At 41.3% G+C, this 13729-nt stretch overlaps 5 protein-coding genes across 5 annotated transcripts; 1 reads left to right on the top strand and 4 right to left on the bottom strand.

The window, feature by feature from the left end:
* Nucleotides 1–281: 281 nt before the first annotated feature.
* On the bottom strand, nt 282–3744 carry BATDEDRAFT_25222 (uncharacterized protein; the record flags this gene model as incomplete). Its single annotated transcript, XM_006678998.1, has 3 exons — nt 282–344; nt 438–546; nt 668–3744. The coding sequence occupies 3 exons, from the start codon at nt 3742–3744 to the stop codon at nt 282–284; spliced, it is 3249 nt and encodes a 1082-aa protein (XP_006679061.1).
* Nucleotides 3745–5381: 1637 nt separating this feature from the next.
* BATDEDRAFT_11378 (uncharacterized protein) lies at nt 5382–7096 on the bottom strand (the record flags this gene model as incomplete). Its single annotated transcript, XM_006678782.1, has 3 exons — nt 5382–5783; nt 5851–6762; nt 6836–7096. The coding sequence occupies 3 exons, from the start codon at nt 7094–7096 to the stop codon at nt 5382–5384; spliced, it is 1575 nt and encodes a 524-aa protein (XP_006678845.1).
* Nucleotides 7097–7447: 351 nt separating this feature from the next.
* BATDEDRAFT_30090 (GTP cyclohydrolase II) lies at nt 7448–8376 on the bottom strand (the record flags this gene model as incomplete). Its single annotated transcript, XM_006679017.1, has 3 exons — nt 7448–7548; nt 7570–7859; nt 7928–8376. The coding sequence occupies 3 exons, from the start codon at nt 8374–8376 to the stop codon at nt 7448–7450; spliced, it is 840 nt and encodes a 279-aa protein (XP_006679080.1).
* Nucleotides 8377–8924: 548 nt separating this feature from the next.
* On the bottom strand, nt 8925–9954 carry BATDEDRAFT_25219 (uncharacterized protein; the record flags this gene model as incomplete). The annotated part of the gene is made up of 3 exons (XM_006678997.1): nt 8925–9137; nt 9210–9851; nt 9916–9954. 3 exons carry the CDS (start codon nt 9952–9954, stop codon nt 8925–8927), a joined length of 894 nt encoding a protein of 297 aa, XP_006679060.1.
* A 159-nt stretch (nt 9955–10113) lies between these two features.
* On the top strand, nt 10114–13686 carry BATDEDRAFT_35164 (uncharacterized protein; the record flags this gene model as incomplete). The annotated part of the gene is made up of 9 exons (XM_006679066.1): nt 10114–10144; nt 10203–10334; nt 10444–10686; nt 10778–10887; nt 10948–11243; nt 11308–11472; nt 11545–11793; nt 11882–12068; nt 12178–13686. 9 exons carry the CDS (start codon nt 10114–10116, stop codon nt 13651–13653), a joined length of 2889 nt encoding a protein of 962 aa, XP_006679129.1. The 3' UTR covers nt 13654–13686.
* Between the last annotated feature and the right edge of the window lie 43 nt (nt 13687–13729).

Here is a 13729-nt window from a genome sequence, read left to right as displayed (position 1 = left end):
TTATTCTAGTTCATATTGCTATATCTACGGGTAACGATGATTCTATCTGTGCTTGGTATCATGCAATCAGAATTTCACTGGTGGCTAAATACTAATATGGTAAATTATGCAGTTAAAGTAAAAGACAAAAAAATGAGAGCAGAAGAAAATATTTATTTATATTTCAACAATTCAATTTCATTTTGAAAATATTTTGGTAGCATCAACCAAGCTGCTGTTGTAGCATTTTGAAAACAAGTTTTTGGTTTGTATACTGCACGATTGACTTAGATTGGTGTATACTATACAAGTGGAACACTGAGATCTTGGGTCAAAACAAGGCTAGAATCAGCAAGTAGTCGTTGCTAGACCAGACAAGTGATATTGTTTTATATTGAATCGATAGGAACTGCAAATTGGATTGTTGACGCGGTATGCAAGACACGAATGATAAATACCCTTGCCGTTTCAATCAGCAGACAAACAGTATTGATATTTGCAAAACAAGAACAATGGTTGTTGGCAATCCCATTCATTTCTTCATCTTCATACTCATTATCGCTAGATCTACATTAGTTTTCAAGGTTTAATTTGATGCCAAACCCACTGCATCCACCAATTCTCATTGAAACAATGTTTAAATTCATGTATTAAAACTGTAATTTGATGGACTTTATTTTAAACCGACCTTGGTCGAAAACTAGATTCAATGGCTGTAGACACAGCCATTGAATGCACAATTACGTTGGATAGACTGCCTGCATTCGAGACAAATTGCAGCATGACTGAGAATGAATCAGTGATGGCGGTGAAAGTAAACGCCTCATCAACTGTTTTATTTCGACCACTTATACCCACACTACGTGTAGATGGGTCGAAAGTGCTTGTGAAAAAAGGTTCAATCAGTCCATTAGCATGACGAACCTTGATGTATACAAAATCATGCGCAGGTGTGCAATCTACATTGGCGTGTATTGCAACCGTTACATTAGAACCAACAGGCGAGACAAAAAAGGATTCGAGGGTAGTATCTACACCCAGTGTATTGGTTGTATTGGTATTGACCACCCAAGCTTCGCCCTGTTTATTCCATCCTTGATCTGACCGAGTTAAAGGATGATTGTATACACCAACATGCGTCGACACATTACCGAGTGTGAAATTGCTCGAGAGAAGATTATGGTGGTTCGCGCGGGTTGGAACAACTCGTACCTCTCTATACGTTTTGAGCACCTGTGAGCCGTTAGAGGATCCAACAAGCATCACATGGTTATTCCCTAATTCAGTATACTTGGTATCAGCCGTAATGGATACATTGTGAATGTTGGTCTGATTGGTGGTGACGCTTGATAAAACCAACCCGTCAGTATTGTACAGGGTAACATTGTCCATTCCGGCAACCTCGCAGGTGAGTGTAAATGGACCTGCAATGATTTCAGACAAATAGGGCTCAGCGACAAAATGAAGCTGGTTTTGTTTGGTGGAGTTACCCGTTTGAACAAGATAATCAGCAATCCGATCCAATTGAGTATTTGTTGTTGCGTTGGGCTGAAGATCTGAATGAGTGGGTCGAACAAGTACATCAGTGTAGACACCCATCTCTTCAATCGGAAGTCCAACAAATCGTGCACCGCGTACAACCTGTGCAACCGCGACGCTAAAATCACTATAAGCTTTGGTTTGACCATCGGGAGATGTCAGGTTAGATGTGTAGGGTGCTGGAGTAAAATCAACCGGGTTGTGACTGACAAGATCCTGAGTATCAAAAGAAAGGCTTCCACTTCCACTAGTTTGTCCATCTTCGCCAAACACAGTTCCAATATTGTGGTCTTGAATACTAGCTGTAAACATCTCGCATGCAGAATAGCATCCACCATTGTTGAAAACTCCCATTGGACGAAGGTACATTTGTCCAATCAGATTGACACTTTGCATCGGCACAATGTCAATCATGGTCGTGTAGTTGCTGCCAGGTGGTGTGGACAACCATGCATTGTAAAACGGGCTTGCTACACTCGTGTGATTGACAAACAGTGAATAGGTGGCATTGTTGACCAAGTACTGCATTTGAAGTGGATGATGGTCAGGTTTAAAAAACTGTGGAATCTGCGAGGCAAAGTCGTATAAACCACCAGAGTTGGAACGGATATCTAAAACTAGTGCACGGGTGTATTTGAGTTGATGGGTGAGGAGGTATCGAAGCACTTCCAATGTGTCTGCAACTGGAGTCAGTGTAGAATGGTTTACAGATGGCATAAATGTATCAAGACGAACCACAGCCAAATTCTTGTCTAGCGGGCTCCAGATACCCCATTTGATATGTTCAGAGGCTGTCGAGTGAAGTGTAAATGCAGCAGTCGAGTTCAAGGCATGAGCAGCAGTTGAATCCGTGGTATTACTGGTGCTGTTGGTCGTTGGCAAAGTAGCACCATGCATTTCCAGTTGGTAAAGCTTATCCCGAACAGAATCACCACGTTTTTTAAACACAAGGTTGCCATGGTACGGCGTGTTGTACGTAAACGGTAGCGACTCGGTATCATGGAGACTTTCAGCAGCAGGAGTACCGGCAAGCGTTACACCAGTCAAATTTTTGTAAAGCGTGCTTGACATATTCCAGCATTCGTCGTCCCGGTAATTGACATATGGAACCTCGACAGAGTACATTGTGCCATTCTTTGAACCAGATTTAAATTCAAAATGTATAGAATCGTCTGTAGGAAGTGGAGTACTGCCACCACCCATAGCATGAAGCATCTCCAAAGAAGCGTATTGAAAACTAGATGACTTTTTGCTGAAGAAGCTATAATTGAACCAATTTGAATTTTCCCAGTCTGTGAAATTGAGACCATTGATGGAGTAAAGTATATCGCCTTGCTGGATTTGAGTGTATGCTGAACCATGCAGACTGACACGGTGGGGATCAGTCGTAACCTCCGAAACAACAACGGTTGGCTCAACTTTCCAGCTGTCAGTCTTTTCATTTACCATCTGGAATTTCAATCCGGTTGTAGCGAGAAAGCATGAATAAGGACCCGACATGGTAAATAAGGTTTGGTAATCGTGGAGATACGTAAAGGCCTCGGAAAGTCCAAGTTGGAATTCAGCATCAGTAATATTGGAACGGAAGTACTTGAAAATTTGATCAAGATAGATTTTATAGTCTTTATAGGGGACCTTGGATTCCTTGTTAAAATAGGCTGGAATAGCTGTTTCGATATTGGTCAGAATGTTATTGCGCTGCTCGGCAGTGTAAGGAATAAAGACAAGTCGGCCCGATTTGCGATCTTCCTCGAGGAGTGTAAATTCCGATTGTTTTGGAGTTGGCAGAGCAGTTTCTGTTGGTTCAGGAGCGCTGAAAGTAGATGTTGTTTGTAGATCCGAAGCAGTATAGGTAGCAACTGACTTGAACTCAGTTTCAAATTTCACGTCAGTAGAAGAAACAGGATACTCGGCAGGATAGTTGGAGTAGGGTGTCAGATTGTCAGCAGCCGTGGAAGTCATGGTGGCAGTGCTTTCTAGCCACTCGAATGAGTTCATGGTTGATGCTGTCTGTGTTCCAGACGATTCAGGGCCATAGCCGGCTGGAGTCTTGACCAAAGGAGTAGCAGAGTACGCGGTGTAGGTAGTTGCAGATCCAAACTCATCGCCTTGAGTCGAGGTTGCATTAGCAAAGTCGGCAGGGACATCATGGTGCGTGTCAGTGGATACCGCGTGGCTAGAGATACAGGAAAGTCCGGCCAGAATTAAGGTAGTAGAGTAAAGCATAATTAAACTAAAAGGTATAGAATAAAAAAATCAGGTTCCCAGGTTTATAGTAGGCAGTTGGGTATTAGTAAAGATTTGTGGATTGAATAGATAATGGGAATTGGAGCAAGATATGGGTTGAATTTATAGCAGTTGATCTAGCGTTTACCAAAATACGAGACTGACGGGCCAGTTCAGCTAAAATCAAACATTGCTATGGCATTGGTATCATACAGGGGGATCAATAGAAAATCAATTTTGCCAAGGATATACAAAATTAAAGAGCATTCTACCCAATGTACTTGGTAAACAAGATAATTGGAACACATGTTCACAATATGGCCCAGGAGTGCCAAAAAACATTTTTCTGGGAAAATAGTCGAGGTAATACTAGTAATTGCGTCTAGAACGATGGGGATGAGAATGTAGAAATATTTATTTGTATTTCAACTCAATTATATCATACTTTGAAAACACTTTAATGGCATCAAGTCAACTAACGTTACAGTCTTTCAAAAACATGAATATTAGTTTGTAGAGTTGCACGATTGCTTTAGATTAGCGTTGATTATTGCTGAGAAGCAGTTGTACGAACGCGAGCGCAAGTATTAGCATCTGCGCTGATTGTGCTGCAACATCTAAATAATGCACATGTCTCAATCCTTACGGATGCGGGGTAGCAACATGTTGTTCAGGTAGTTCAGCAAACAAAAGGGGTGGATATGACTCGAATTGTTTCTGCCCTACAACAGCTCTGTCAAACAGATGCATCTCTCTGATCAAGCAAGCGTACTTTGGCACCAAACAAACAGATCCTCAAAGATGACAAAACGTGAGTACGCTGTTTTGACAGGAATAGCAGCCGGCAAACATCATCTCACTAGATCAGGTTTCTTTCGTTAGACACACGACATCAACTTATGTTTGAAGTAAAAGAGCATCCGTCTTTTTCCCAGCCAATCCGAAGCGTCTACAAAACGCATTTCCCCTCGTGTCGGTATCCCAAGAACGAGTGGTTACATGGCAAACCGTGATTGGATTTTGCAACAGTGCTTTGATTCTTACAAAATTGCTTGCTACCAGCCATTCAACATAAAATTCATTTACTCATGGATATCTTGAATCGTTTTGCCAGCGCGAGATTATACATGTGGAATGCAATCAAGAACAGTTTCGGCAGCAGTGATAATCTATTGAATGAGTCGAGAGATGAGCAATCTTAAACCTAGACTCATTTCCCTTTGTCTGCACACAATCACTATACACGCATTAGCATCCAGATGATGGTGAATGTTATTTATATCTGGTTGCATCAGTCTATTATGCATGATTGAATACAGCTATTTGCACAACAGGTTTACAGCTGATGAGGTGTTGGCCTGTTTATCTGACGCATTTGTTATGAGAAAACCATTGTTTGTTTAGCCAAAGAGATTGTGAGGCAAACCATCTACCAAACAATGTTTTTCATGTCGACACTCATTTGAGCAGATGAAACAAACGGATATCACAATTGTCATGGGAGGATCTGACTGTTTGCTATACTGACACTCTTATTCAGTGTTCTATTTACGCGAATGCGATGGTGACTTGCATATTATACGTTTTACCAAGAATTTAAAACAATAGCCAGCATATAGAAACACATAAATGATTGTTTAATGCTTCAATATCGATTTTCCAGTCATTTCAATGGGAATTTCCAAACCCATAAACTCCAGCACAGTGGGTGCAACATCACATAACGAGCCAATATCACTCTCGCAAACAGCAAATTGTTTCTTGTTTGTAGTCATGATAAAGGGAACAGGGTTGCAAGTATGGGCAGTATGAGGTTGGCCATCATCACCAAACATTTTTTCGGCATTGCCGTGGTCTGAAGTGACAAACAGCGTGTATCCAGCACGTTTGCAGGCCTCATAAATGATGCCAATACCACGGTCGGTTGCCTCGACTCCTAAAATAGCTTTTTCGTACATGCCTGTATGACCCACCATATCTGGTGGTGCAAAATTACACATTACAAATGGATACTTTTGCGACTCAACCACATGAGCAACCTGTTCAAGATCAAATAGATCACTGGTCAAGATTGATCATTTAAAGAATTGAACCATTCAGACATACCTTGTTGGCCACCTCGATTGCACTCATTTCTGGTTTGAGATCATAAGTGGCAACCTTTGGCGAAGCAATCAGCTCACGGTCCTCCAATGCATACTGAGCCTCGGTACCGCCATTGAAAAAGAAGGTTACGTGAGCATACTTTTCTGTTTCAGCAACATGGCATTGAGAAATGCTCATTTTGTCCAGCCATTCGCCCAGGACATTGTCCATGGTTTGTGGAGGGAAGATGGTTGGAAAGGGGAAATCAGCCTTGTATTGGGTCATGGAGGCAATGTACAGTCCGGTTGGAGGAGGAGTTTTAGATTCGAATGGCATGTCAGTAGCATCTTTTGCCATGAGAGCAAGAGAAAGTTCACGCATACGATCACTGCGATAGTTGAAGAGAATGACAGAGTCGCCCGATTGGATTGTACCAGTCAGATCGGGACAAAGAATAATGGGTTTCAAAAACTCGTCAGTTTGATCGGCAGCATATCTTGCTTGCAAGGCATCGCGAGGATTGAGAGCGTGTTCACCAACACCATGAACCAATGCATCATAAGCGATCTGCACACGCTCCCATCTCTTATCTCTGTCCATGGCGTAGTAACGACCGACCATTGTAGCAAGTTTACCATATTTGAGTTGAGTAGTAGTAGCGATCAACTGGTCAAGATACGTGGCAGCAGAGCGAGGAGAAGTGTCACGACCATCACCAATGAAATGAATAAAAGTTTCAGGGACTTGAGCGTCCTTGGCAGCACCAAGAAGCGAGATGCAATGATTCATATGAGAATGGACTCCACCATCGGATACAAGACCAACCAAATGCAGACGACCAGTGCCTTGTGATGCATGAGAGAATGCATCGACGACAGCTTTTTGAGTATGAAGAGTTTTATTTTTTATAGAAAGTTCAATGCGAACAATGTCCTACAAGATAAACAGCATTAACAAGTGTTTAACAAGTGTCGAGTATTCTGAATGAAATCAGTTCAATCTTTACCTGATAAACAATACGACCGGCTCCAATGTTCAAATGGCCTACTTCAGAGTTTCCCATTAATCCTTCTGGAAGACCAACAGCCAAACCATGCGCTGCAATGGGAGTGTGAGGATACGTTTTAGCCAGATGCGTCATGACTGGAGTCTGAGCATTGCGAACAGCATCACCAGCTGTATCAGATTCTGGAGAAATTCCCCAACCATCAATGACAATCAGACATGCCTTGTTAGTGACAGTTTGAGTTGATTTTGGAGTGGACATTTGTTAATATTGTTTTGTTGGCAAGAGTTGATCTGTTGATGGTTTATTGCTGTATTCGATATTTTTGTATTGATTTTACGATTGCTTTGGAATAAGCAATTCTTTATAAAATATTAAACTAATTCAATTCATTCTTTATAAAAGATTAAACAATCGTTTTAGACTAAAATTGTCCTGATTGGTATAATCATACATTGAAATCTTGACATGGGTTTGATTGTTCTTAAACTCTTGTTGTTTTACATATACTTTTACAGTTGTATTCACGTAAAATACAATGTGTTTTCAGAATAAACTGTCAATCTCCATTCAATGTATTGGACAGCATTGTGTCCTCAATTCTTGTTCATTCTATTGTTTCTGATCATCATTTCCAGTGTGTGTTAGTGATATTGGAATATCTAAAATATGTCCCATTCGCTTGACTTTTGCGACTAGATAGTCGTCTCGATCTTGCATACCCATCTTGATACTATTGGGCTGATGATTCAATTCATCTTGATCAAAGTCAGATCCATTGGCGTGTGCTTCATGTCGTTGCTGCCAAGATGTAGGAATCATTGGAATTCGTTCCACAATTGAAATTCCATCCATTTCAAGTTCATGAACCTTGTGTGGATTGTTGGTGAGCAGTCGGATGCTGAATACGCCCAAATCTGCTAGCATGGCAGATGCAATTGCATAACTGCGTTCATCTGGTAAATGACCCAGTGCTACATTCGCTGAAAGCGTATCATGTCCCATATCGATTAAATTATACGCCCTAAAGTTGTGATTGAACATTTAGTACGAGTTATTTGGCAATCTGATTCATCACCCATACATGCTTACATGAGTTTGTTTTTTAAACCGATTCCACGACCTTCTTGAATAAGATACAGAATCACTCCACTTCCTGCATTGGACATCATTCGCATTGCTTCTTGCAACTGTTCAGCACAGTCGCATCGCATTGAACCAATGGTTTCACCTGTAAAGCAACATGAATGAATACGTACCAGTGGTGATACTGCATCATCATTGAGTTCAGACTCGACCCTTTTCAATTCCGGATTGGCACCTCTCATCATTCTCGATTCACGAGTATCTGAATCCAGCCATTTGTTTAATGATGCTGATATAATGGATGAACCAAAAACAAGAGCCATATGCTCTTTTGAGTCGTGAGTGTTGGAGTAAATATGTAAGCGATGTGTACCTGGACCATGATATGATGGAATACGAGCAGATGCTTGACATTCGACTTTTGGCAGCGATCGAGGTTGTGATTGAAATGACATGGATTCTGTACAAGAACCCAATGCAGTGGTTGAATTCTGACAAGAAGCTGGCAATGACTGTAATGAAGTCATTGCCAGTTTTACAGGAACAACTGTTTGTAAATCAGAGACTGTTGATATCAAATATGGATTGGAATGACTGGTTGTATACTCCACATGACTCTTGGTGATTGGAGTGCTGACTGGTAATGATGAATTGGATTCAGATGTTTGGTCAGACAAAACAGAGTCGATTGGTTTAAAAGAGTCAGTTGGAGTGACTGAATCAACACAAGGATCCAGTACAGTAGACATTGGCATGACAGCAGACTTGAAAGGTCAACAGACGGTTAATCAACAGGATAAAGCTGTCTATAATTCCAATAGTAAAAACAAGTGAATGAGAATTCTCCAACTTCATTCACCAATGGTGTTAATGCAGTCGAATGAAATCAACTTTTTATTTTGGAAAGTGTTGTCATGCGAGAAAACTTGAATTTTAATGTCAAGTCATTTCTTGAATTCAAACTGCTGTTCAAGATTGATGAATTTGTCATATTTTTTGATTCTTATCGCTTGCGATAAGGTGCTGCTCGATGAGATTGCATTGATGTTTGTTTGCTAGACTCTGACTGTTGTTTTGAATCCAACAATTGTACAGGATTGTGTTGAGCAATATTATACGGAATGGCTCCAGGTGGCAAGTCATCGTCCTTCTTCTTCTTCTTTTTAGTCTTTCCAGTTTGAAACTTACGCCAACTATCTACTCGAGAATCTCTCGTCTAAATATTTAAAAAGTTTAATTTCTAGACTTTCAGTTAAATTCATGGATTGCAACTTGATTCAATACTTACAGCTTCCCAGTTTTTGTTATGTTCCATTTTACGACGACGCTCAGACAATTCACGCTCAGCTTCAGCAAGTCGTCGACCCTCGGCATTCTCCATTCGAATCTTGTCTCGGTTTAGTAATTCATACAATAGTTTCCTAGTCTGTGTCTGAATCTCTGTTCCAATCTGAGGAAACTGTTCCAAAATTCCTCTAACATCCACTGGTTCAGACACTGGCATGACAGGAGGTAACGGAGCAGCATCTTCAGCCTGTTTTGTCTGTACGGGAGTGTGAACCTTTGGTAATGGGATTTTTTTTGCCATGAAAACAATCGCTCTGGCTTCAAACATAAATCCCAAGATGGCCTTGCGTTTGACTGGATCCATGATGGCAGCCTCTGCTTTTTTTAACAAGTCGAATGCTTCTTGAGCTCGAGGATGAGTACACTTGTCAGGATGAACAAGCAACGAGCGTTTACGATACTGAAGTTTGATAGATCTGTCTTGAATATCGCAGGTTACATAGATGGTTAACGGAAGGTCTAAAAGTTCTATTGGATTGACTGAACTAAGGAATGCTTCACCGTCGACTGGTTCGATTGTAGTTGATGCAGCATGCAATGCAAGAATTCTTTCGACTTCTTTACGTTGATTAAAGTCATTTGACTAGACAAGGTTATATGTAAGAATATTCAAGACACAACATAGGATTAAAGACAGTCAAACTTACTTCTAATCTCAGAAATGTATCCAAATCCAAGTCATCCATTTGATGTATTTTTCAAAATAAAATTGAAAACTTGAGTAATGAATCAATCTATTGTTCATTTTATATTTAAAATCCATTAAAATCAATTGACCATCTTGAATAAAACGAATACAAAAGTAAAATCAGAATTCAACTCAATTAGCAAGTGTTTGACCAAGAATGCCGTCCCTGAGAGAAACACTCAAGAAAAGTATGTCATGTCACTTGGAATGATGAGTTTTGATACTAAAACTTGTTTCTATCGATAGGAATCATCAATGATATGCTCAGAGCTGTTAATCCACCTTCCAGATGGAAGATTCTAGTAGTCGATGCTTATGCATTGCGTCTACTCAACTCTTGCTGCAAGATGCCTGATGTGCTCTCAGAAAACATTTCTGGTATGTGATGATATCAGTCTTGTCTGGATTCAACTGGAATTGATGCCAACAGCAGACGATACTGTCTGTTGTCATTCAACTCTTGGAAATCTAATGGTTTGTATTACAGTGGTCGAAGGCCTTTCCAATAAGCGACAGGCTCATCCTGACAAAGAAGCCATTTATTTTATATCCCCTACTTTGGACAGTGTTCGTGCGGTCATTGATGATTATTCTAAAACTCGTCCTCCATATGCTGCTGCCCATGTTTTTACAACTTCTGCTTTATCCGATCAATTGTTTGAACGTATTCAACACTCTCCTGCAATCAACCATCTTCGTACTTGCAAGGAACTCAATATCGACTTCTTTGGTATGTCGATCGTTTAGATTCGCTCTTCTTTCATCTTCATCAAAACCTACTCCAAATTCATTCAATTTCTTTGAAAAATCATGTTTTACAGCGCCAGATTCACAGAGCTTTATATTTGACTATCCGGATTCGTGGTATACCTTGTTCAATCCACATGCACCATCATTGTTGAAATACGAACTGGATCATATTGCCAAACGAGTAAGTCTTTCAATTCATTCATCTTTGCTATCATCTTGGCCAACCATTTGGATTTTATAGATTGTATCCGTACTCGCCACTCTCGGTGAATATCCATACATTCGCTATCACACTAGACCTGTGCCTTTCTCTACTGCCCCACAAAAGTCTTTATCACAGGATCTTGCCGTACAAGTTCAAGAGGAACTGGATAAACTGTGTCGTCACGACCCGTCTTTCCCGCCTCAGTCAACCTTCAAACGTCCTGTTTTGATCATTACTGATCGATCCATTGACATGATTTCACCTCTTTTACACGAGTTTTCATATCAAGCTGTTGTGGGCGATCTTATCGGTCTTGAAACTGGAAAATACAAGTATGTTTTAGCTCAACTTATTGTCCATTGTTATACACATCACTCATCAATTTTAAAATGTTAGAGATCGACGTGATGGCAGTGAAACCATTGTAGATGAATCTGACCCAATTTGGGCTGAAGTTCGTACATGGCATATTGCTGAAGTGCTTAGTTACCTCCCTGAACTATTCAAACGATTTACTTCTGAAAATAAGGCTGCAAAATGGGAGTTGGAAAAGGGTGGCGGGTACGTTTAAATTGATTTCAAAGTTACAAGCCATCTGCCATACTTTACTCACCTTGTGCACCAACTATATAGCGAGAATTCTGACAAGATTCAAGATCTCAAGGACGCCATGGGCTCACTTGGTGTTTATCAAGACATGAAGGCCAAATATGCGCTACATACATTCATGTGCGAAGATGTTATGAACCGTTATAAGGAACGGATGTTGGAAAAGATTTCTGAAGTAGAACAAAACTTGGTCATGGCTGATCCTACTGATGCATCCAAAACTCGACTACTACTTTCTGACGTATTTCGTATTTTGGAAGACTCTTCTATTCAGTAGGCAATTAAAGTGCTGAATTGACCCTTGATGCCTTTTACACCTATTGATACACATGATTTTTATTCTCGCAACATATTATTCTAGGCATTTGGATAAGATTCGATTGATCATGTTGGCTATTATCTCTCAGGGAGGTGTGCAAGATTCCGACAGACAGCGATTTTTAGAACGCGGAGCTTTGACTGTCGAAGAGTCGCAGGCGCTCACCAATCTGTCTTTGCTGAGTGTGCGTTTGAGTCCAAGTTTGGATAAGAAAAAAGTCGAATCCAAGGTATATTGATGACTTGAATGGCTCATTTTGACTATGAATTGTGGAGTTTATATCCTCGAATGCATACGCTTCAACACTAATTCAATAATGATACTGGCATGCTCGACAGAACCCGTATGTATATGCCGAAACTGTCAAGCGTAGCAAAGATAAAGTATTCAAGTTTGAAAACAGTCGATATACCCCCATGCTGAAATATATTGCTGAAGACCAATGCAAGAATGCAGTTGATCAGCATGTATTTCCCTGGATCAAAGATCCACCGGTTGGCGAATATGGCGACCGACCCAGTACCTGGTCTGATCCATCCTTTGAGAGCGCCATTTCACCTACATACCGCAAAAAGCCATCATGGGCTACTCGAAAAACAAGTGGTGGCTCGGTTACAAACATCACTTCTGTAGCTGCTACATCGGCTTCATCCAAAGCCGAGGAGGATTTTCGAGAAAATGGACCCAGAGTGATTCTTTTTGTTATTGGTGGTATCACCTACTCTGAAATGCGAGCAGTATTTGAAGCTAAAAAAGATCTACGTCGAGATATTGTCATAGGATCAACACATGTGTGGCAACCCGACGGGTTTGTTGAGGCTTTGAAGGATCTGCATCGAGGACAGGGTGCTGCTTCTCGGTTTATGACGTTTCATCGACCCCTTCCACCACCTCCTGCTGACCAGAGATCTTCTAGATCTCAAGGCGGACCGAAAGAGGCATACATGCGTGGAGATTCTCGTGGTGGTAGTCCAAGAGGTGCATCACCTCGAAATGGAAGACCATCCGATCCAAGAGATGATCCTCGTTCTAGAAAAAATCCTTCGCCTCGTTCTGACCCTCGTGCTGCACAAAACTATGACCCACGAGGTGATCCACGAGGTGACCCACGGAATGACCCACGAGGTGATCCTCGAGGTGACCCACGGAGCGGCTCACGAGGTGATCCTCGGGGTGATCCACGAAATGACCCACGAAATGGTTCACGAGGTGATCCAAGGAATGACCCACGAGGTGATTCACGTAGCGGATTTCGTGGCAATAGTGCAGAAGGTTTGAATTCTCGTTCACCTCCACAAGATGATTTTAGATCACCGCCTCCTCAACAACAGCGAACTGCTCCAACATGGAGTCGTACTGGCAGAGATACTACTCCACAAGCACCACCTCCGCAACAGTATACAGGAGAAAGAGGCATGCCACAGCGAAATGGTCAATATGAATCCAGATCAATGGATAATATTCCCGGTGGATCAGGTCGTCCTGGTCGTTATCCCATATCATCAGACAACTCTAGACAAGGTAATGGTAGTATGTCGCAAGATCGGCTAGATGCACAAATGGGCCGTATGGGGATCAGTGGTCAAAGTCGCTCCTCAAACAGCGCTTCATCACGCGATTCTCCTCAAACCAGTCGTGGACAATATGGACGTAGTACTGGTTCTAGTAGTCCAAATAGTAGCCGATCTCAAAGTCGCGGATACTCTAATGATCCTATTCCTTTGGGTGATTCCTCACGCGACTCTGCAGGTGGATCTCGTGAGGGTGTATCAGATAAACTTAAATCAAAAAAAGGATGGTTTGGATTTAAATAAAATCGAGTATTATGTTTTTGTATGAATGAAATCATTACCTTGTCAACATATCGGTTTCCATGCCAACCACAATGTC

The sequence above is a fragment of the Batrachochytrium dendrobatidis genome (assembly GCF_000203795.2).
Source record: "Batrachochytrium dendrobatidis JAM81 unplaced genomic scaffold BATDEscaffold_6, whole genome shotgun sequence".
NCBI lineage: Eukaryota > Fungi > Chytridiomycota > Chytridiomycetes > Rhizophydiales > Batrachochytrium > Batrachochytrium dendrobatidis.
This window is presented reverse-complemented; position numbering and strand designations above follow the sequence as displayed.